Raw genomic sequence first — 23,556 nt, forward strand, 5'->3', positions numbered from 1 at the left:
GAGGTGGCAAAAAGCAAGACAGACTGGATAATGCAGAGAGCCATGGAGAGCCACAGAAGCAGGGCAGCAGACTGGGATGGGATGGAATGGAGTGGATGAAGAAGCAGGACAAGGCTGGACAAGAACGAGAAAAAGTAAAAGATAGAGAGATAAGCCTCGGTGCTCAAGCAACAGTGCTCTGGTTAGGAAGTGATCCAGGGGAAGGGATTGAATAGGGCACACCTAGCTCTGATTGGCTGGCCCTAAATAGCCAATAAGACTGCTGAGATACGCCATACACAAAGGGGAGGGGAAAGGACAAATTGACATGTAACCTTCTGTCTGCCTTCCTGGCCCAGCTGTAAGGGAAGTCACCCAGTAGTAGGGCAGCTCCCAGTTTCTGCAAAGCCCCACAAGTCAGTTCTTCCCACCAGGTCTGTTTATCAGCCGGATTCTCCAAAATTCTTCATTGCTCAGAACTCAGATAGTGCTGAGAAGTTACACTAATAAATAACTTTAAAACCACTAAAAATGTGTAAATTGTGTTTTCAGCCTTTTTCAGCAGGTTTTAGCCGAATCCACGTTCCTGGCTGAACTGAACCGACTCCCTAAAATCACGTGACTTTTTGTCACAAACATCGAAGTCGAAAATTTTGTGCTGTGCACGCGGTTCCCTTTCTGCGTTCCCTGCGTAGGTTAATTAGGATTCGGATTCAGTTCTGTATTCGCCCTAATCTTTTGTGAACTATTCAGGTTTCGGTCAAGTCCCAAAATAGTGGATTCTGTGTATTCCTAATTTTAAAACCATATAAATCCATTTGATTTTTGCTTTCAAAAGGTGAACAATACATTTGCTGTACATCTCAGGGTGGCTTGGTGATATTTATCTGCTCAATTTAGAGATGAATAATCCCCATACGTGCAGTACATGCTGCGCAGCCCATAAGGTTTAACAGACAATAGAACTTACGTGGGTTTGATAGTGTTGGAATGTTTCTTGTGTAGGAAGGCTCCAGCCAGGCCACCGGCGCCCGAATTCAAGTACTAAATGATACAAGATCACTATATTAAGCCATATAATAAGGGCAACGATTCTGCTAATTGGAAGATTTTTAAAATCGTTCTATTTTGTTAGAATCTACAGAACTCATTGTGAACTTAAATATTGAGGATGAAGTAAAAAGGACAAATCGTGCTTATGTTCTAGTAACCTATATCAGCCAATCAGCAGGCAGCATTTACTGGTCTAGCGGTTGGTTGCCATGCAGAAAAACCAAAGCAAATGGGCACATAGCACCCAGTCTTGCACTTAGGGCAACTCAAGCAGGTATCTGTACTTAGGGGGGCCATCTTCCGACAGAGGGAAACCCAGGTGGAGGGTGGGGCGGTGACATCATGGGCAAGGGCATTGGAAACAGGGTTATGAAGTGGCGATCAGCAATTGGCCAATTGCCACTGTCAGTCTATGAGAGTCCTGCTTTGTTTCCCTAATTAATGGAGTTTAGACCTGGGCAGCTCTCCCAAAAACCGGGCTGTCCGGGCCAAAACAAGACAGATGGCAACCCTATCTGTACTCCACAACAGTCTGCTCTGTATTCATGAGAGGCAGGTGGGCAAGAAGCACATACGTATGTGCCCCCCATACCCTACATATTCCCTAACTTGTGCTTCATTCAGACACTCAAATCAGGGGAGGTGGGTGTTGGGCACAATGGAGCCCTATACTTACTGCCATATTTGTAGATTGTAAGCTCTTTTGGGCAGGGCTCTCTTCACCTCTTGCATCGGTTGCTTTATATGTTATTCTGTATTTTCAATGTATGAAACCCACTTATTGTACAGCGCTGCAGAATATGTTGGCGCTTTATAAATAAATGTTAATAATAATAATAATAATGGTAGGTGGTGAGAACGGGGCTGGTCTGTGTCCCCAAGTTCTACCCCTGGTTTTTCAATGCAGAGCCAGGGGCAGGGCAGCCAGACCCACAGCCGGACCCTAGATGCAAGTGATGACCCCTAATATCTCAACATTGCTAAAAATCAAACATAACAAGAAAAGTTAGTTAAAAGGCACAAACACCTTCTACAACAATGTTTGCTACAACCTCCAGCATACTGCAAAACATCAAGGCATAAAGCATGCTGGGACTTGTAGTAAAGCAACATTGTTCTATTAATTGCTTGCTCAGCTCTCTAGTCTTAATTAATGCATAGGGATTGTCCAATGAAAATCCTGCCTGCTCTGTGCACAACCAGTTCCCTGTTCTTGATTAGTAACAATTTTTACTACAGACAAAGAACTTATATTTTACTAAACACTAAAACAACTCTATGGGGCACATTTACTAATCCACGATCCAAAATCGGATCGGAAACGAAAATTTTGCGACTTTTTCGTCTCTGTCATGTTTTTTCGTATTTTGCGCGATTTTTTCATCGCCGTCACGACTTTATCGTATTTTGCGTAAAGACGCGGCGCAGACGAAAAAGTCACAAAAATACCGATCATTACGAAAAAACGCGTTCGGACGCTTTCGGTCCACAATGATGAAGTGAGGACCTTGCCTCAATTGGCAGCACTCTAAAAGTTACTGGGGGAGGCAAAAAGCTGGTTATTAAATAATAAATTTGACTCTTCTAGAGCCGAAAGTGCAAATGGGGGACCCCCCTACCCACTCAGACACTGAGAAGCTAAGGGTGGGGCAAGGTAAGGGTTGGACTGGGCCGCCGGGGCACCGGGAAAAAAAAAACTAATGGGCCCTGGTGGCCCAGACCCAACCCCCGCAGGGCGCTCTCCTGAGCTGCTGGTCCAACTCCCGGAGGAGGAGGTCAGACCAGTGATGGAGGCCCCTGCGGGGGTGTGTGAAGGCCGTGGTGGGGGCCCATGGGGGGTTGCAAGGGCCCCTGAGGCAGTAGTCCTTGTGGGCATCCTGGGGCCCATAACCACCCCTGGTTACAAGGCATCATCTTAGTATAGAAGCAGACCATAATAATTAGTTTATGTAACCTGAATACTGTGGGTAATGACACTGGTAGTTTTCTGGATAATGGGTTCCTATAAAGTGGATCTTTTACCTATTCTTTATAGCCCCCGCTCCATGAAAATACATGTTGTGGCCCCTTGCCTAATCTATTGGGCCCCCACATAGCCATACAGACACATAATACCCAACGCTCAGTTATGCGGGTCTGTGCCTAATAACTGGAACAGTTAAAAACAAAACATTATAAATTGCACAATAAATCTAATCCCTAGAGGGGGCACCTTATAAGAGCACCAACAGGCAAAGTCCACTCCCCAGTCGTGTAAGTGAAGCTCCACATTCCCAACGGCGTGGGCCAAGTCGAATCCAACAAAACAGCCCTAGGGGAGACAAATTGGCACAGTATGAATCATACACAAGAAGTTATATTTCTATTTATTTTCTCACCGTGCAATTTAAAGAAAGGACACAAGAGGGTGCTGATGACTTGCATATCCTACTGCCAATTTCAATGAAAAAGTGTGAATTTAAAAAGTAAAAGACAAAGCAAAGCATACGGCATAGTAGCAGTGTTTTTTTTTTAATAATATAACCTAAATTGCAAATTATAAGAATATGTCTATTTCCTTTTGTGACCATAGAAATGCACAAAATAGTGAAAGAGAGTAATGGAGTTCCCTGTATAACTCAGCCTGCAGCCTTGTGCCTTTATATGGGCACAGAGCCCCTCAGTGACTGCTAATATCCTTATCATTTACAGTAGGGGGTACATTATCCCTTATAATACATGAGTGATACTCAGAGTTCCCTGTATAACTCAGCCTGCAGCCTTGTGCCTTTATATGGGCACAGAACCCCTCAGTGACTGCTAATATCCTTATCATTTACAGTAGGGGGTACATTATCCCTTATAATACATGAGTGATACTCAGAGTTCCCTGTATAACTCAGCCTGCAGCCTTGTGCCTTTATATGGGCACAGAACCCCTCAGTGACTGCTAATATCCTTATCATTTACAGTAGGGGGTACATTATCCCTTATAATACATGAGTGATACTCAGAGTTCCCTGTATAACTCAGCCTGCAGCCTTGTGCCTTTATATGGGCACAGAACCCCTCAGTGACTGCTAATATCCTTATCATTTACAGTAGGGGGTACATTATCCCTTATAATACATGAGTGATACTCAGAGTTCCCTGTATAACTCAGCCTGCAGCCTTGTGCCTTTATATGGGCACAGAACCCCTCAGTGACTGCTAATATCCTTATCATTTACAGTAGGGGGTACATTATCCCTTATAATACATGAGTGATACTCAGAGTTCCCTGTATAACTCAGCCTGCAGCCTTGTGCCTTTATATGGGCACAGAACCCCTCAGTGACTGCTAATATCCTTATCATTTACAGTAGGGGGTACATTATCCCTTATAATACAGGAGTGATACTCAGAGTTCCCTGTATAACTCAGCCTGCAGCCTTGTGCCTTTATATGGTCACAGAACCCCTCAGTAACCGCTAATATCCTTATCACTTACAGTAGGGGGTTCTGTATATTACCTGAATGTACATTTTTGTCTAATGAAACAGAATATGTACTAGTCTTAGAAGTCTTAGTTTATAATTAGTAGTCTGTTGGCCTTTGCTCTCCTATATTAAAGGCACACAGATATGTGTCTTAAAGCAGCAGGAAGCAAGGTGCATTGTGGGTTAAAGTTGTTTATTCCCATTTTATCTGACTGTAGTTCATTGCGTCAGGACTTAAACATATGAGAGTTAACATATCATAAGGAAGGGGAGTTTGGGTAAAGTTCTATAGAGGTTTGTTAGATCTAAACATTTTCACTGAACAATACTGTATATAACTTACATAGCCACAAGATGGCAGCACTGCCCAAACAATGACGAGTAGAAAAGCCAAAGAATTAACTGCTCATTTCTAAAGGGCCAAACTCACAGAGCACTTTACTGGGAGCCGCTATACGTGAAATAATATATCAGCCAAAGCACAATTGTTAGAAAAATGAGCTTTCGGATCCGTGATTATTATTTTGCTCCAGGTCTGCTGATCCCAATGATCCGGCATTAACTTCTATAACAGATTCCACAATAGAGAATCTTCAGTCTTTCAGTTACTATTTCAGTTACTAGTATTTTACCACCTTAGCCAATAAATTACCTGCCAAGCCCAGGGCTGGTATTACAAATTACCGGCCATATAATTGCCAGCAGGCGTTGGGATACAGGCCTCATTAATGCCCCCCATTGGGGCTTCCCTACCACCTCTTACTAGTGATGAGCGAATCTGCTTTGCCGAAAAATTCGCCAAATTACCGAAAAATTTGTGAAATTCACAAACTGGCAAAATGGCAAAAAGACTTATCCATACTGGAGACCTTGGATTTTTGAGTTAAATGTTAGTATGATGTAGAGAGTGATATTCTGAAACAATTTGCAATTGGTCTTCATTTTTTATTATTATATGTAGCTTTTTAATTATTTAAATTTTTGTTCAGTTTTGAGTTTCAGCTGATATCTGGTTGCTAGGGTCCAAGTTACCTTAGAAACCAGGGAGTGATTTGAACAAGAATCTGGTACATGAATAAAAGAGGACTTGAATAGAAAAATAAGTTAAAAAAAAAAAGTAACACAACAATAAATCTGTAACCTCCAAAAGGAATAGTTTGTTTGTTTTTTTTCAAATGGGGGTAAGTTGCACTTGAAACTGGATGAAATAGAAAACAATGATGGGATTAACTTCCCCTTGAAAATGTGTATTGCCATGTACTAAGCACAATTCAGCAGGAACAGCCCCCTAAGTTTGCTCATAGCCTGTACAGGGAGATACTATAAAACTATGGCAGCATAGGGATTCCCCTGTACTAAGCACAATTCAGCAGGAACAGCCCCCTAAGTTTGCTCATAGCCTGTACAGAGAGATATCATAAAACTATGGCAGCATAGGAATTCCCCTGTACTAAGCACAATTCAGCAGGAACAGCCCCCTAAGTTTGCTCATAGCCTGTACAGAGAGATACCATAAAACTATGGCACATAGGGATTCCCCTGTACTAAGCACAATTCAGCAGGAACAGCCCCCTAAGTTTGCTCATAGCCTGTACAGAGAGATACCATAAAACTATGGCAGCATAGGGATTCCCCTGTACTAAGCACAATTCAGCAGGAACAGCCCCCTAAGTTTGCTCATAGCCTGTACAGAGGGATACCATAAAACTATGGCAGCATAGGGATTCCACTGTACTAAGCACAATTCAGCAGGAACAGCCCCCTAAGTTTGCTCATAGCCTGTACAGAGAGATACCATAAAACTATGGCAGCATAGGGATTCCCCTGTACTAAGCACAATTCAGCAGGAACAGCCCCCTAAGTTTGCTCATAGCCTGTACAGAGAGATACCATAAAACTATGGCACATAGGGATTCCCCTGTACTAAGCACAATTCAGCAGCAATGTTATGTGCCTTTAGATCAGTTAAATTGTGGGTAATTTATATAGAATTTAAGAAAACCAGGAATCTCAAGTTAAGGCTACATTTGTAAAGTGAAAGTCACACAATCAGAGAGAGACAGAAACAATGTGCAAAACTTTATTTTCTATAAATATTCTAATTGAGAATATTGAGGATAACCTAATCTTGTCTAATGGAATGGGGTATTTGGAACACATTTGTAATTAAACTTGGTAAACCCTACATGTGATTAATCCGTTAATCTCTCACATCACATACGGCCTGGGCCTCTCTATTTACCGTGAGTCGAACAACACAATATACTCTTCCAGTGTAACCCTTTCACTCACTTCATGATCTCATTTTATGCCGTTAAAGGGGAACTCCGGCTCCGGAAGCAAGAATTGTCTCCCATCAAAAGAATTGTCTTGTGTCAAAAAGAATTGTCTCCCATCAAAAGAATTGTCTCGTGTCAAAAAGAATTGTCACCCATCAAAAGAATTGTCTTGCATCAAAAAGAATTGTCTCCCATCAAAAGAATTGTCTTGCGACAAAAAGAATTGTCTCCCATCAAAAGAATTGTCTTGCATCAAAAAGAATTGTCTCCCATCAAAAGAATTGTCTTGCGACAAAAAGAATTGTCTCCCATCAAAAGAATTGTCTCCCATCAAAAGAATTGTCTTGCGACAAAAAGAATTGTCTCCCATCAAAAGAATTGTCTTGCATCAAAAAGAATTGTCTCCCATCAAAAGAATTGTCTTGCGACAAAAAGAATTCTCTCTCATCAAAAGAATTGTCTTGCGTCAAAAAGAATTGTCTCCCATCAAAAGAATTGTCTTGCATCAAAAAGAATTGTCTCCAATCAAAAGAATTGTCTTGCTTCAAAAAGAATTGTCTCCCATCAAAAGAATTGTCTTGCGACAAAAAGAATTGTCTCCCATCAAAAGAATTGTCTTGCGTCAAAAAGAATTCTCTCTCATAAAAAAAGAATGGTCTCTCGTGCCAAAAAGAATTCTCTCTCATCAAAAGAATTGTCCCTCATCAAACCTATTGGTTGTACGTATTGTCTCTCTTGGAATTTTTTTTTTGACGTGCAACATTTTCTCCGTTTGGCGAATATTACGCCGTTTCACAAATCTTTTGACCCCTTTAGGACTTGCTATGAAAGTGCAAAGCTAAGGACCACCTGGGAAACATCGCTTTATAAATAGAAATGATGAGATTCGCTCTCTAATAAGCCGATAATATGAGTAAGAACATTATCAGCGGCTCCGGATTCTGCCTTCATCATCCCTGAGGGAAACCGTTCACGCGCAACAAAGTATCAGTAGGGAAATGGATAAAGGGCAAATGTACCTTTTTATGTCCGGCTTCTGTGATCTTCTCCATGTCAAACAACTGGCCAGTGTAATATTGCACTCCGCTGAACAAAATCACCGCAATTGAATCTCCGTTTTCTTCAATAACAGAAAGAATATCTTCCGTCCGCAGGGTGTCTTCTCCCTGTACAAGTGTGATACACATATAAAGATGTAATTAAGCGTATTAAAGAGGTCGCCTGGTAGGAGTAATCTCTTACTAAGCTTGCTGCTAGTTACGTATAAAATGAAACTTTTGAATTTATTTATTAAAAGGTAGCGCTAGTAATCAGGAATTAAAGCTACTTTGAAGTATAAATCAATTAAAAAATACACAGCCTTTTCATGATAGCTAATGTAATAATATGGTTTGGAACAGTTCCCTAAGCCCCGCCCCCTGTTCCCCTGCTGATCTGGCTGGCTACTTTGGGACTCAAATAAAATGTAACAGTAGCAAACTGTCCTCAGCCTGCCTTCAGCCTGTATCCTCCCCATTCCACAATCCCCTGCACACGTGATGTCAATAAGGAAAGGAACATCCCAGTGCAATGCATTGTGGGTTATGTAGTTCCTGTCTGTAAGCTGTGGAAACGTTGTAACATCAATGTTTTAGTCCCTCCTCCCCTGCCAGGATTTCAAATGATGCAGAAAGAGAAGAAGTGTTTTTCAGCTGGATTTCAGCATATAAAAGTGGTGTTTATTCCTACTTTTTGAAGCAACAGATTCAGTGTTGGACTGGAACCCCAGGGGCCCACCAGCAAACCTTAGACCATAGACCATAGGCCCACTCTCCAAAATATTTTTCCTCCTTTCCTCACTCAACATCTTTATTCTCCTATTATTTTTAATTACATGCTAGCATCTATCCTTCCATCTATTTTTTTTCTTTGTTCCCATTCAAACTTCCCAGAAATAGGGAATGACCATGAAGCAGGTCAAATGTTTAGGAACAGGAGGGCCCATTGACACCAGGGCCAACTGGGAGTTTTCATGGCATCTTTGTGGGCCAGTACGACAATGAACAGATTACAGCGGCAGGTATATTAGGGGTTTCTGTGTTGGGTGGGGCTCTTCAACAAATTATGGTTTGGAAGCCGGAGTTCCCCTTTTAGCTATTGGGCCAGATTTAATTTGAGGAGACAAACATATCTCCTAATTCAGGTTTCAGGTTTCTCCATAAACTTATATTGAATTTTTATGAGATAAACCACAAGATAAGTTTTCACATTGAAATGAATCTGTCCAATTATGAGATGGGGACTTTCTTTTTCTATATTATTAGTCACACATTCCTATGTATGTAGCGTTTACAGTCAATTTCATTTGGTAAAACATGAATAAACAGCATTAGCATAGCACTGAAATTACTCCCTGAATATATTTATAGCTACACCTATGCATGCTGTAGTGTTTAGCTCAACTGAGACATTGCACCAGACCTCAATAGATACAAGTCACAAGCAGTGATCCCCAACCATGTAGCTCACCACCCCCTTTGATGTTGCTCCCAGTCAAAGTAGGTGCCGTTTTTACATTTCTGGCTTGGAGACAAGTTTTGGAAGCCCAGAGACACAGTTTTACTCCAAGCAGAGCCTCCTGCAGGCCACATGGGGCTACCAAATAGCCAATCACAGCCCTTATTTGGCACCCCCAAAGAACTTTTTCATGCTCTTGTGGACCACTAACAATTTTGAAAATCGAGCGTGGCTCACTAGTATAAAAGTTGTGGATCCCTGCACTAAAGTAACATGGAGAGCCAGACCCAACATACAAGGCCTCCCAAGGGTGCAAACCTTCTACACACCTTCATGGAGATTCAGGCTGCTCTAGTAACTAACCTTGACTTTATTATTGGATCTATTCACAACAATGAGATCATTCATAGAAGTTTATGAAGTCTCTTGACTATCTGGGGCCTATAAAATGCCTTGGGGAGCTGCACCCCAACACAATTGTCTAGATGTGCTATTTGAGTCTTTATATAGTGGGCAATTATTTATCATACCTTTTCTTGGTGAGGGGGTGGGAAGCAGAGTTTATCTAAAAAGTTTATCTATTTTGGCGTGTTTTGGGGGAGAGTCTTTCAAAAACAATATATTACAGAAAGGCTTTGCTGACAGGAGCATGTCACTCTCCAGAATAAATTGCACGGCAGACTTGAATATCCAGTTGTTATTTAGAGTATTTCCTAATGCCTTTTACCTTAGATAAACTTCTAATTTATAGTTAATAAGAAGAAGCTCAGGCAATCTGCTGTATAAATAGCAGTAAACACAATGCACGAGCACCTGGTGTTTATTCAGCAGGTCTTAATATTATATTTTCTGCTGCCTGAGAGGAAATGTCTGTTCACTTAACCATTTAGTCCCATGCACTAGTCCAAATATTGCAGATATTTTACATGTAACCCTCTATTGTGATGTTCCACTCCTCCATTTGGATTCTCTTCTAACCTATCGCATACCTAGGGGCATATTTACTGAGCAATTTTGAGAAAAAAGACGATTTTTTATGGGGGGTTCTAGATATTTTTACGATTTACGAATGGGGTTTTGCCAATGAGTTTTTTTTTATTCCACCCAGTGTCAAGGAGAAGTTAATCCCCTCATTGTTTTCTGTTTCAACCAGTTTCAAGAAGAAATTAATCCCCTCATTATTTTCTGTTTCACCGAGAAACGAACACCTGTTTAAACTCATGAAGGGGTTTTTGCCAATGGTTTTTTTTATTCCACCCAGTTTCAAGGAGAAGTTAATCCCCTAATTGTTTTCTGTTTCACCCAGTTTCAACGAGAAACGAACACCTGTTTAAACTCACAAATGGGTTTTTGCCAATGAGTTTTTTTATTTCACCCAGTTTCAAGGAGAAGCTAATCCCCTCCTTGTTTTCTGTTTTACCCAGTGTCAAGGAGAAGCTAATCCCCTCCTTGTTTTTTGTTTTACCCAGTGTCAAGGAGAAGCTAATCCCCTCCTTGTTTTTTGTTTTACCCAGTGTCAAGGAGAAGCTAATCCCCTCCTTGTTTTTTGTTTTACCCAGTGTCAAGGAGAAGCTAATCCCCTCCTTGTTTTTTGTTTTACCCAGTGTCAAGGAGAAGCTAATCCCCTCCTTGTTTTTTGTTTTACCCAGTGTCGAGGAGAAGCTAATCCCCTCCTTGTTTTTTGTTTTACCCAGTGTCAAGGAGAAGCTAATCCCCTCCTTGTTTTCTGTTTTACCCAGTGTCAAGGAAAAACTAATCCCCTCCTTGTTTTCTGTTTTACCCAGTGTCAAGGAGAAGCTAATCCCCTCATTGTTTTCTGTTTTACCCAGTGTCAAGGAGAAGCTAATCCCCTCATTGTTTTCTGTTTTACCCAGTGTCAAGGAGAAGTTAATCCCCTCCTTGTTTTCTGTTTTACCCAGTGTCAAGGAGAAGCTAATCCTCTCATGATTTTCTGTTTTACCCAGTGTCAAGGGGAAGCTAATCCCCTCATGGTTTTCTGTTTTACCCAGTGTCAAGGGGAAGTTAATCCCCTCATGGTTTTCTGTTTTACCCAGTGTCAAGGGGAAGTTAATCCCCTCCTTGTTTTCTGTTTTACCCAGTGTCAAGGGGAAGTTAATCCCCTCCTTGTTTTATGTTTCACCCAGTGTCAAGGAGAAGCTAATCCCCTCATTGTTTTCTGTTTCACCCAGTGTCAAGGAGAAGCTAATCCCCTCATTGTTTTCTGTTTTACCCAGTGTCAAGGAGAAGCTAATCCCCTCATTGTTTTCTGTTTCACCCAGTGTCAAGGAGAAGCTAATCCCCTCATTGTTTTCTGTTTCACCCAGTGTCAAGGAGAAGCTAATCCCCTCATTGTTTTCTGTTTCACCCAGTGTCAAGGAGAAGCTAATCCCCTCATTGTTTTCTGTTTCACCCAGTGTCAAGGAGAAGCTAATCCCCTCATTGTTTTCTGTTTCACCCAGTGTCAAGGAGAAGCTAATCCCCTCATTGTTTTCTGTTTCACCCAGTGTCAAGGAGAAGCTAATCCCCTCATTGTTTTCTGTTTCACCAAGTGTCAAGGAGAAACAAACACCTGTTTAAACTCAAAATTTTTGAGTTTTAACGATACTTTCGGTTAAATAAATTCAGCATTTTCTATTGTAAACTCAAAATTTCGTACAAACTATTCAAGCATTATCGTGACATTTTATAAATACAAGATCGAGTTTAATTTGGATTTATACCGTGTTGAGTTTATAGTTACATAGTTACATAGTTACATAGGGTTGAAAAAAGACCAGTGTCCATCAAGTTCAACCCATCCAAGTAAACCCAGCACACCTAACCCACACCTACCAATCTATACACTCACATACATAAACTATATATACACCCACTAGTACTAACTGTAGATATTAGTATCACAATAGCCTTGGATATTCTGATTGATCAAGAACTCATCCAGGCCCCTCTTATAGGCATTAACAGAATCTGCCATTACCCCATCACTAGGAAGGGCATTCCCCAACCTCACTGCCCTCACCGTGAAAAACCACCTACGCTGCTTCAAATGGAAGCTCCTTTCCTCTAATCTAAAGGGGTGACCTCTGGTGCGTTGATTGTTTTTATGGGAAAAAAGAACATCCCCCATCTGCCTATAATCCCCTCTAATGTACTTGTACAGAGTAATCATGTCCCCTCGCAAGCGCCTCTTTTCCAGAGAAAACAACCCCAACCTCGACAGTCTCACCTCATAGTTTAAATCTTCCATCCCCTTAACCAGTTTAGTTGCACGTCTCTGCACTTTCTCCAGCTCATTAATATCCTTGTTAAGGACTGGAGCCCAAAACTGCCCCCCATACTCAAGGTGAGGCCTTACCAGGGACCTATAAAGGGGCAAAATTATGTTCTCATCCCTTGAGTCAATGCCCTTTTTTATACAAGACAGCACTTTATTTGCTTTAGTAGCCACAGAATGACACTGCCTGGCATTAGACAACTTGTTATCAACAAAAACCCCTAGATCCTTCTCCATTAAGGATACCCCCAACACACTCCCATTCAGTAGATAGTTCGCGTTTATATTATTTCTACCAAAGTGCATAACTTTGCACTTATCAACATTGAACCTCATTTTCCAGTTTGCTGCCCAGTTATCTAATTTTGTCAAATCGCTCTGCAAAGCGGCACATCCTGCATGGAACTTATAGTTTTGCACAATTTAGTGTCATCAGCAAAAATAGAAACAGTACTGTCTATGCCCACCTCCAGGTCATTAATAAACAAGTTAAACAGCAAAGGCCCAAGGACTGACCACTGCGGTACTCCACTAACCACACTGGCCCAATTAGAAAATGTTCCATTTACCACCACTCTTTGTACTCTATCCTTCAGCCAGTTCTCTATCCAATTACAAATATTATGTTCTAGGCCAATATTCCTCAATTTGATCATTAACCTTCTGTGAGGTACTGTATCAAACGCTTTAGCAAAGTCCAAGTAGATGACATCAACTGCCATTCCAGCATCAAGGTTCCTGCTCACCTCCTCATAAAAGGCGACTAAATTAGTCTGGCAAGATCTGTTACGCATAAAACCATGCTGGGACAAACTAATAGTATTGTGAACTGCAATGTATTCAAGTACCCTATCCCTTATTACCCCTTCCAAATGTTTTCCTACTACTGATGTCAGACTAACAGGCCTATAGTTTTCAGGCTGAAAATACAACTTTCAACGACAGAAAAAAAAGAATTTTAATGAATCAGCCCCCTAGTCTATGCGTATGAGAAACAATGCTATAACTTTCTTCTTCTACCAGTATGGCTCTCAGTAGGGATGGCTCCATCTTGGTAATGTATAATATTAAGGTTAAAGTAAATGCAACCTTTAGTATTGAGGACAGTGGAAAGGCCTATGTTAGACCCACCAATGAGCAACTTTTATTTACTGTACATTCTGGGTTCCATAACTGTTGCCCTTATTCTCTATGCCCAGTACTTACCCCATAAAAAAACTTCATTGGGTGGACCAAGAAGCAGTCTGATGTGCATGCAGATATGTACCCTGCTATCTGGGGCATCACACAGCACTGGGGAAGAGCTGGGAAAGACCTGGAAAAGGGGGGTGGTTCTAAACTCATGTTGAATAAGGCTGAAGACCATGGGAATCAGCAGAGGAATAAAACCAACGTGGGGCTTTAATTACACAAAAATGCCACCTGCCTCCAAATTATGGTTTATATCTTTATCTTTTATTCAGAGTCAGTGTGGGCTTTGGGGAGTAATGGGTTTCAACTAATGTGCCAACAGAATTATGAAATAATTGAGGTATTACTGTTATATGTATGTTTGGCAGTCCCAAGCCCTTTGATTTTGTTCCCAGTGGCCTCAAAATAGGTGCTCATTTTTGAATTTCTGGCTTGGTGGCAAGTTTTGGAAGCATAAAGACCATGTGTAGACCTGTAGTCTACCAGTCCACATTGGGCTACCAAATAACCAATCACAGGCCTTATTGGTCGCTCCCTAGGAACGTTTTCCATGCTTATGTTGCTCCCCAACTTTTTGGTAAAAAAAAAAAAAAAAAAGGTCAAACTGGTCGGGGATCACTGCCTTTATTATCTGATTAATCTTCTTCCTCCTGATCACCCAGCTCAGTGGGAATATATAACTTAAAGAGGGTCAAGGTGTCATCGTACACCTTCCATTTCTTAATGACTATCTTGCCCTATAGCAGGTATTAGTGGTAATGTAAAAAAAGGCACTAAGTTTGCCAAGGAGCAGTAACCCATAGCAACCAATCAGCAGGTACAAAAGCAAGTTTCTTATTGCTTGCTATGGGTTACTACTCCTGGGTAGTGATGAGCATTTTTTTATTGCCAGGCATGGATTCACAGTGAATTACCGCATTTCGCCATTGGTGAAGAACATCAACAGAAGAACATAAATGAACAGAAGAACATAAATGAGAACCAACTGAGGTTACAAACCTTTCGGGGATACAGTAGCAGCATGCTCTTTCCAACATCCAGCCCGTGCAGTCGTATCTGAGACTCAACAGCATACTGAAAAATAAGGAATTGTTTAAAATGGATGGAAAACACCATTCCTACTTGGTGTATAAAATGAAAGACATAAAGGTCCAGCAGCTTGAGTTAATCAATGACATTATTTATGCAACGTCATGTTAGTGGGATGAGTAAAAGAATTAGGATTATGAATGGGGAATCACTGATTAGGATGAATGTGAGGACAGTTTAAAGGGCATGTAAAGCCTACATTTTCCTGCAATTGTTGGGCACATCTCCCCCCCTAAATGACATCAGGTGTACTGCATATATCCCCTCTGTTTGCCAGCACCATCACATTTTCCTCAGTTACACAAGACCCCAATTCAGCATACATGTCATCAAGAATGCAGGCTTACACAGGCAGAAATTCCTTTTATAAGAAGTCTTGCTTTGATTGAGCACTGTAATGGTTAAACTGAGCTCTGGAGAGGAGGTTGGGAGAAAAAAATGAGTGCATACAGCTAGAGCTGAGTTTCTATGGAAACCAGCAGTGCTATCTCTTCATTGGCTGCTAGACTGGAGGGTGTGTTTAGTAATCTGAGCTGAGGAGAACTGAGCATGCTCACTAGCCAACAGTCAAAGTAAATTCCTGAGGGAGGGGGCTGAGTGGATTAGAGGAGAAGTAGGAAATCTAAGTGATTAAGGGGATGTGGCAGCCATGGCCGCTAAAGGTGTTGTTTCTTGTATACAGGGGAAATATTATGATTGACCTACTAATAAAACAAGAACATTTTCCCTATGACATTATAGAGTAGACAGCACATCTTTATGTACTTTATTATGTTCATTTCAGTATCGTTTTGTGCCCAAATCCCTCTATGCATAATGTTAGATATCTGGTTGTCATGCCAACATACTCCTACATAGAATGTGTTTTTCCCCTTTAGTAGTTCAACTTATTTCATCCCTACCAGGCTAATTCAGACTTGATTTTGATTCTGTTTCACAGAGATAGGTTTAAATCTGTAAGATTAGGGCGTGATGCAGAACATAGAACATACATAGCCGCCATATTGTAACTGCTGTGTATGTGAAGGGCTTTTGCATCTGGGGTCACTCTTGGTTTGCAACTGGGCAATGGCCAAAGTTATTCCTTCTGTTCAAATATTTAGCAATTTCCTCAGCTTACAATTAAAAAATTCAGATCTAGGGGACAACAAAGAGCTACATTTGGTCACCTTCTACATGCAATATGCTGCAGGGCATGGCCAATAGCCTACCGTTAGTTTGCCAGCTAAGACAGTCAAATATTGGCTGGGTGGCAACCCTAACTACAGCTCTCTTCAACAGCTAGCCTAATGTCAGTCATTGGCTTTAATTTCCAATAGACAAGCATATGGTCAATCATTTTATGTGGGTGACACCATTTGGGCAATTGAGAGTGGGCAACAGGAGAAGTGGTACAACCCAGGATGTGGCTGGGCTTATCTATTCTGCACAGGGCTGGGGGGGTATGTTATAGAACAGCAGCCTTGGACCATGGTTTCCTCTATCTGTCTGGTCATAAAGATGGAGACCTCTTCCCAACATCTTTCAGTCTGACATGATTATATGCCGAACATGTATCTCTAAGCTTGCTAATAGAAATTAGTATTAGACATTGATGGAGCCCTGAGAATAAATATTTATAAACTCCATATTTGCACCGTCTGTAAATAGAGAAAACAACCTTTAACCCTTTATTTGTTGCATATCACAGAACATATGGTAGTGACAGGAGAGCACCCCCGTGCCAGCCCATAGATTCTGTGGTACTGGATTTATGTTGGATCTATACTATATAATATGTGTGGCTACTAGCAACTCACAGGGCAGCAAAAGTAAAAGAACACAACACTTTGTGCATGTGGGGGACTTTCAGGAGTTCGTGACTGGGGTGGGTGGCCCTGAGGTGGCAGCCCCTGTGGGCTCCAGACACCCCAGTCCAACACTGAGTATATTGCACTATGGGGTATATTTCTCAAAGAGATTGCCACAGTGCATTAGCAGGGTCAGACTTGGGGTGTAGGGCCCACTGGGGCCCCCTAAACCCCCTGCTGAGCCTCCCTAACCCCCAGCATGGACCCCCACCCGACGTCTTCCCCTGAGCGCGTATAAGTTTAACACGTCAAGGGAGGAACAGTCGACTGGGGAGCGCCAGAAAGGGTCGGTCTGGGCTGCTGGGGCCCACCGGGTTTTTCCCCGGTGTCCCGGCGGCCCAGTCCGACCCTGTCCACTAGAGTGAAATTGCGCCACTCTCCAGTCATATCTACGGCATTTTTAAAGGCATATTTATCAAACTTTCACTCGTTGATAAATACTCTTTTAAAAATCCCATAGAAATGAATGGAGAGTGGCGCAATTTCACTCTAGCAGACCGAGCTCTAACGTCACTCTGATAAATATTCCCCTATGCTGCAAATACACCATTCCACCAAATACACCATGGAGAGAGAAGGAGTTCTGCTTTAACTCCAGTAAGGTTGAAAAGAATTGCGCTGCTATTTATCCAGCTTAAAAAAATAAAATAGCAAATTTATGAATCGCCATCAATTGCAACCACAAGCTGGCAGGGCTTTTGAAACGAACAGTAAATCAATATTAAAATCCAATCCTCTCCTGTAACATCAATTTTTCTTTTGTATGGAAATAACGGCGGCTATAGGTCGAGAGAGATTTCTGATTTGACTTCCTTTGATTCGCGCTGGGAAATGTTTACTTGGCAACGGCGATTAGCATCACGCTGTAAATACGAACAAAGTTCCTTACGTGGTCAGACGGAAAGGCTTTGGCTTCCAGGAGTATTTTGTAGCGCTCTTTTGTCGGCCTATAAAAGGAGAGCTGGAAAGGAAAGAAAACAGTTTTTCAGTACAAAATGCTTTTATATTAATCGCACAACAGGCAGTACGAGAAGGGGGCAGCGAATAGTTAATGCATTGAACCGATTAAATAACTGTGCTTTTTGCCTCTTTCCCTTTTCCCTCACTAATGTAGGAGCCGTCGGGGCGTAGAGTCGCTTTGTTAATGTTCTTTTCTGCAATTTAAGTTGATTTATATAAACAGAAGGAATTTTGTATTTTTAAAGGGGAACTCCAGCTTTTCCGAAACCAAAATTCAGATTTTAAATAACAAAAAAAAGATTGGTCCAATTGTTTAAAGAGTTCCTAGCTCCTTTTGTACCTTAAAGGAAAACTATACCCCCAGAATGAATACGTAACCAACAGTTTATATTATGTTAAGTGACCTATTAAAGAATCTCATCAAACTGGAATATATATATCAGTAAATATTGCCCTTTTACATCCTTTCCCTTGAGCCGCCATTTAGTGATGGGCTGTGTGCTCCCTCAGAGATCAGCTGACAGGAAGTGATGCAGCTCTAACTGTAATAGGAAGAAGTAGTGTGGGAGCAAAAGGCATTCATTGGCTGATGGGGCCTAGCATGTATGTGTGCCTTGGCTTGTTTGTGTGCACTGTGACTCCTATGATCCCAGGGGGTGGCCCTTAATTCTTAAAATGGCAATTTTCTATTTAGGACTAACCAACAGCACATATTACAGGTATAGGGCCCATTATCCAGAATGCTCGGGACCAAGGGTATTCCAGATAAGGGGTCTTTCCGTAATTTGGATCTCCATACCTTAAGTCTACTAAAAAATCAATAAAACATAAATTAAACCCAATTGGATTGTTCTGCATCCAATAAGGGGTAATTATATCTTAGTTGGGATCAAGTACAGGTACTGTTTTATTATTACAGAGAAAAGGGAATCATTTAACCATTAAATAAACCCAATAGGGCTGTTCTGCCCCAATAAGGGGTAATTATATCTTAGTTGGGATCAAGTACAGGTACTGTTTTATTATTACAGAGAAAAGGGAATCATTTAACCATTAAATAAACCCAATAGGGCTGTTCTGCCCCCAATAAGGGGTAATTATATCTTAGTTGGAATCAATTACAAGGTTCTGTTTTATTTCTACATAGAAAAAGCTTACATATGAGCTTGTTTATGCAATATATTTTTATAGAGACCTAAAGTACATTGTAAGGGGGTATAGTTTTCCTTTAAAAGGCATAACAACCACAGGGAATCCACCTTCAACCCATCTTCTCCATTGTCAGGTAGTCACCACAATACGTGGGTTTGACGCTGTAAACCTGAATGCTCCTCCTCTTAAATAAACTTATTATATTTTCGCCAAGTCCTGGTGAGTGCAGCTCATTTTCTTGCTTATATATATATATTTATACAGACCTAAATGCATCAAGTTCAAGGGAACTTCCGCCTGAAGTTCCCTTGGACAATCTATGCCAATTGATGTAACCATGACAACTCATTTTCACGAAGACTACGAATGTCTAGTAAAAGATCCAAATTGAAAAAGCACAAACAAAAGAAGACTTTTTCTTATTGTCACACAAATACAAGTCCAAAAACCCTCCAGAACCTCTAAAACCACAAAGTAAGAAAGATTGACTTTCATTGACGTCTACCTGATCTCATCAGCTCTTAGATGGAGTATTTTTGCATTTGGATATGTTGCCGTTTTGTGGCATAATAAATGGTGAAAAAATTGTGTTTTTTCTGCGAGAAAACCATATTTTGCCGCAAGAAAATTTAAATCGGGGAAAAAAAAATCAATGCTAGATTCTTTTTGCTGTTGTTGTGGCTTAACTCATTCCTGAGGCCCCCTGACAACTTCATTTAACAGTGAATAGCATTATATAATATAATAATACTCATTGAATTGTACATTTTTATAACTTTAAACTTCACTACATAATCCGTTTACACATGTGGAATAAGATAATGCAATATTCCCATGACTTGATAAAATCCGATATATGATGACATATATATATATATTCTGCAACAAATGAAAAATAAGACGGAAGAATGATGAATGATTTCAAGTACAGTAAAAGAGTTAGAATTAAAAAAAAAAAAGACGCAATATCTTTGCCATAGTCCTGGTCTAAAGTTTCTGTGGGAGAGAGGAGCTTGTGAATCTTATTAACATTCAAAAAACTTGGAATGGAGTGATTTATACGCAGCGAGTTGTGCGGAGACGGTAACGGGTTTAGGCAGCTCTTGGTATCATATTCCGTTGACTTTATAATGTACTTAGCGACACTGCGGCTGTATGGCAGCCAATAGCGAGGGACAGGGGCTCCGGGAAAGGAAGGCTAACATTTGAGATGGGCTAAAAAAAAGTCTGAGGGAGCCATCAATTCTCTCGACGCAGTCGGTGAAATCTCACAGCTCTTCTTTTGAACTATGAAAGCATTAAAGGGCAAAAACTGGTAGAACTTCAGCTGCTGTCAACTAATAAGGAGGCAAACCCTACTTGGTCTAGTTTACCCTTCAATTCCTTATTTGCAGTAGTGGGGGTTGATTAAATATGTGGATTTGCAGCGAAATTCCACATCTTGCCATAGGCAATTTTTTTTTTTTTTTAAACTGAGGAAAAAAAAAATGCAGACATGAAAAATGTGGCCAAGACAAAAAAGTCGGCAAGAAAAATGTGGCCAAGACAAAAAAGTCGGCAAGAAAAATGTGGCCAAGACAAAAAAAGTCAACAAGAAAAATGTGGCCAAGATAAAAAAAAGTCGTCAAGAAAAATGTGGCCAAGATAAAAAAAAGTCGTCAAGAAAAATGTGGCCAAGATAAAAAAAAGTCGTCAAGAAAATTGTGGCCAAGATAAAAAAAAGTCGGCAAGAAAAATGTGGCCAAGATAAAAAAAAGTCGGCAAGAAAAATGTGGCCAAGCCAAAAAAAGTCGGCAAGAAAAATGTGGCCAAGACAAAAAAAGTCGACAAGAAAAATGTGGCCAAGATAAAAAAGTCGGCAAGAAAAATGTGGCCAAGATAAAAAAAAGTCGGCAAGAAAAATGTGGCCAAGACAAAAAAAGTCGGCAAGAAAAATGTGGCCAAGATAAAAAAGTCACCACAAAAGAACACCCGTTGACTTTAATGCATTTGGAGTGAGAAAAATGACCATTGACAAAAAAGTCGCCAAGAAAAATGTGGCTGAAACAAAAAAGTCTCATCAAAACAACCCACTGATTTAATGCATTTGGAATGAGAAAAAAACACCCATTGACTTTGATGTATTTGGAGTAAGAAAAACTGTCTGAGCGTACAAATGTTTGTGTGGAGATAAAAATAATCTACTCCTTTTGGGAGATCATGACATGTACAGGTATGGGATCCCTTATCCGGAAACCCATTACCCAGAGAGCTCCGAATTACAGAAAGCCTGTCTCCCATAGGCTCCACTTTAATCAAATAATTCAGAATTTTAAAACTGATTTCCTTTTTCTCTGTAATAATAAAACAGTACCCGTACTTGATCCCAACTAAGATATAATTACCCCTTATTGGGGCAGAACAGCCCTATTGGGTTTATTTAATGGTTAAATGATTCCCTTTTCTCTGTAATAATAAAACAGTACCTGTACTTGATCCCAACTAAGATATAATTACCCCTTATTGGGGGCAGAACAGCCCTATTGGGTTTATTTAATGGTTAAATGATTCCCTTTTCTCTGTAATAATAAAACAGTACCTGTACTTGATCCCAACTAAGATATAATTACCCCTTATTGGGGGCAGAACAGCCCTATTGGGTTTCTTTAATGGTTAAATGATTCCCTTTTCTCTGTAATAATAAAACAGTACCTGTACTTGATCTCAACTAAGACATAAATAATCCTTATTGGGTACAAAACACTCCTATTGGGTTTAAGTAATGGTTTATTGATTTTTTAGTAGACTTGAGGTATTGAGATCCAAATTACGGAAAGATCCCTTATCCGGAATACCCTTGGTCCCGAGCATTCTGGATAATGGGTCCTATACCTGTACTAATATATATATACAGGTATGGGACCTGTTATCCTGAATGCTCGGGATCAAGGGATCTTTCCCTTGATGAGAGAGATAATTCTTTTTGATGCGCGACAATACAAACTTTTTTTTTTTTTTACACGGACAAAATTTTTGGATGCTCAGCAAATTTTTTTCACTGCAAATTTTGACGCCCGTTTTGCCGAAAAATCCGCCAACGGCGGAAATTCACTGTGAACCCATGCCTTGGCTAATTTTTTTCCCCATCACTAATTGATACCCTAATCTAAGGCTTATTTTTTTACGATTAGAAAACCCCATTTTAGTATTTATTTCCTAGATTTACAAATAAAACCCCCAAGTTTTGCTTGTTGTACAGCCCCACACAGACACACACGGCTGGGGGAGAGGTAACTCACCATCTGAAGATGCAGATTAACACTCAGCCCATTCATTAACGCAACCTCTTCCTTTCTGGCACCTGCGAAATGATAGAATATCGGTTCACTCAGCATTTTCTTTTTTTAGCCAATAATTTCTGTTAATAGGAAAAACTACTGAATAGAGAAGAGCAGGGGGGAAAAAAAAAAGTAAACATATTTTTAATATTTCACAGGAATAAAGGTTGGAAGCAATTTATTCCCCTCATTTGGTGTAAGAAATAAAAAGATAATGAAGTAGCTGCGTTTTGCTGGGAACGGGCGGATGATTTATAGCTATCATTATCTTTCAGCTGAATTCGTAAAAATTCTACTTTACTTCTAAACACGTCTCCGAGAGGGTGTTAGAAACAAAGCCGGAACTGTAATGAAATCTAAAATATAAAACGGAGGAATCAGAATGTTAGCGCCCAATGAATAACTTTGCTTTTAGAATGGGACACAATGGGCGTTTGTATTCATTGGAATGTTAAAACAGGTATGGGATTGCTTATCCGGAAACCCATTATCCAGAAAGCTCCAAATTACAGAAAGCCTGTCTCCCATAGACTCCATTTTAATCAAATAATTTTGAATTTTAAAACAGATTTCCTTTTTCTCTGTAATAATAAAACAGTACCTGTACTTGATCCCAACTAAGATATAATTACCCCTTATTGGGGGCAGAACAATCCTATTGGGTTTATTTAATGGTTAAATGATTCCCTTTTCTCTGTAATAATAAAACAGTACCTGTACTTGATCCCAACTAAGATATAATTACCCCTTATTGGGGGCAGAACAGCCCTATTGGGTTTATTTAATGGTTAAATGATTCCCTTTTCTCTGTAATAATAAAACAGTACCTGTACTTGATCCCAACTAAGATATAATTACCCCTTATTGGGGGCAGAACAGCCCTATTGGGTTTATTTAATGGTTAAATGATTCCCTTTTCTCTGTAATAATAAAACAATACCTGTACTTGATCCCAACTAAGATATAATTACCCCTTATTGGGGCAAAACAGTCCTATTGGGTTTATTTAATGGTTAAATGATTCCCTTTTCTCTTTAATAATAAAACAGTACCTGTACTTGATCCCAGCTAAGATATAATTACCCCTTATTGGGGGCAGAACAGTCCTATTGGGTTTATTTAATGGTTAAATGATTCCCTTTTCTCTGTAATAATAAAACAGTACCTGTACTTGATCCCAACTAAGATATAATTACCCCTTATTGGGGGCAGAACAGCCCTATTGGGTTTATTTAATGGTTAAATGATTCCCTTTTCTTTGTAATAATAAAACAGTACCTGTACTTGATCCCAACTAAGATATAATTACCCCTTATTGGGGCAAAACAGTCCTATTGGGTTTATTTAATGGTTAAATGATTCCCTTTTCTCTGTAATAATAAAACAGTACCTGTACTTGATCCCAACTAAGATATAATTACCCCTTATTGGGGCAAAACAGTCCTATTGGGTTTATTT

The 23,556-nt window shown here is 40.3% G+C and overlaps 1 protein-coding gene across 1 annotated transcript in view; it reads right to left on the reverse strand.

Annotated features, from left to right (window-relative positions):
* The window catches only part of kynu (kynureninase), a 64,281-nt gene that overhangs the window by 25,851 nt on the left and 14,874 nt on the right, over positions 1-23,556 (reverse strand). The window contains exons 4-9 of the mRNA XM_031893167.1: positions 22,060-22,121; positions 17,559-17,630; positions 14,730-14,804; positions 7,789-7,935; positions 3,245-3,343; positions 950-1,023 (exon numbers count right to left, since the gene is read on the reverse strand). Coding sequence (XP_031749027.1) covers positions 950-1,023; positions 3,245-3,343; positions 7,789-7,935; positions 14,730-14,804; positions 17,559-17,630; positions 22,060-22,121 — 529 coding nt within the window. The remainder of the gene's footprint in view (positions 1-949; positions 1,024-3,244; positions 3,344-7,788; positions 7,936-14,729; positions 14,805-17,558; positions 17,631-22,059; positions 22,122-23,556) is intronic.

Source organism: Xenopus tropicalis, chromosome 9 (assembly GCF_000004195.4).
Source record: "Xenopus tropicalis strain Nigerian chromosome 9, UCB_Xtro_10.0, whole genome shotgun sequence".
NCBI classification, from domain to species: domain Eukaryota; kingdom Metazoa; phylum Chordata; class Amphibia; order Anura; family Pipidae; genus Xenopus; species Xenopus tropicalis.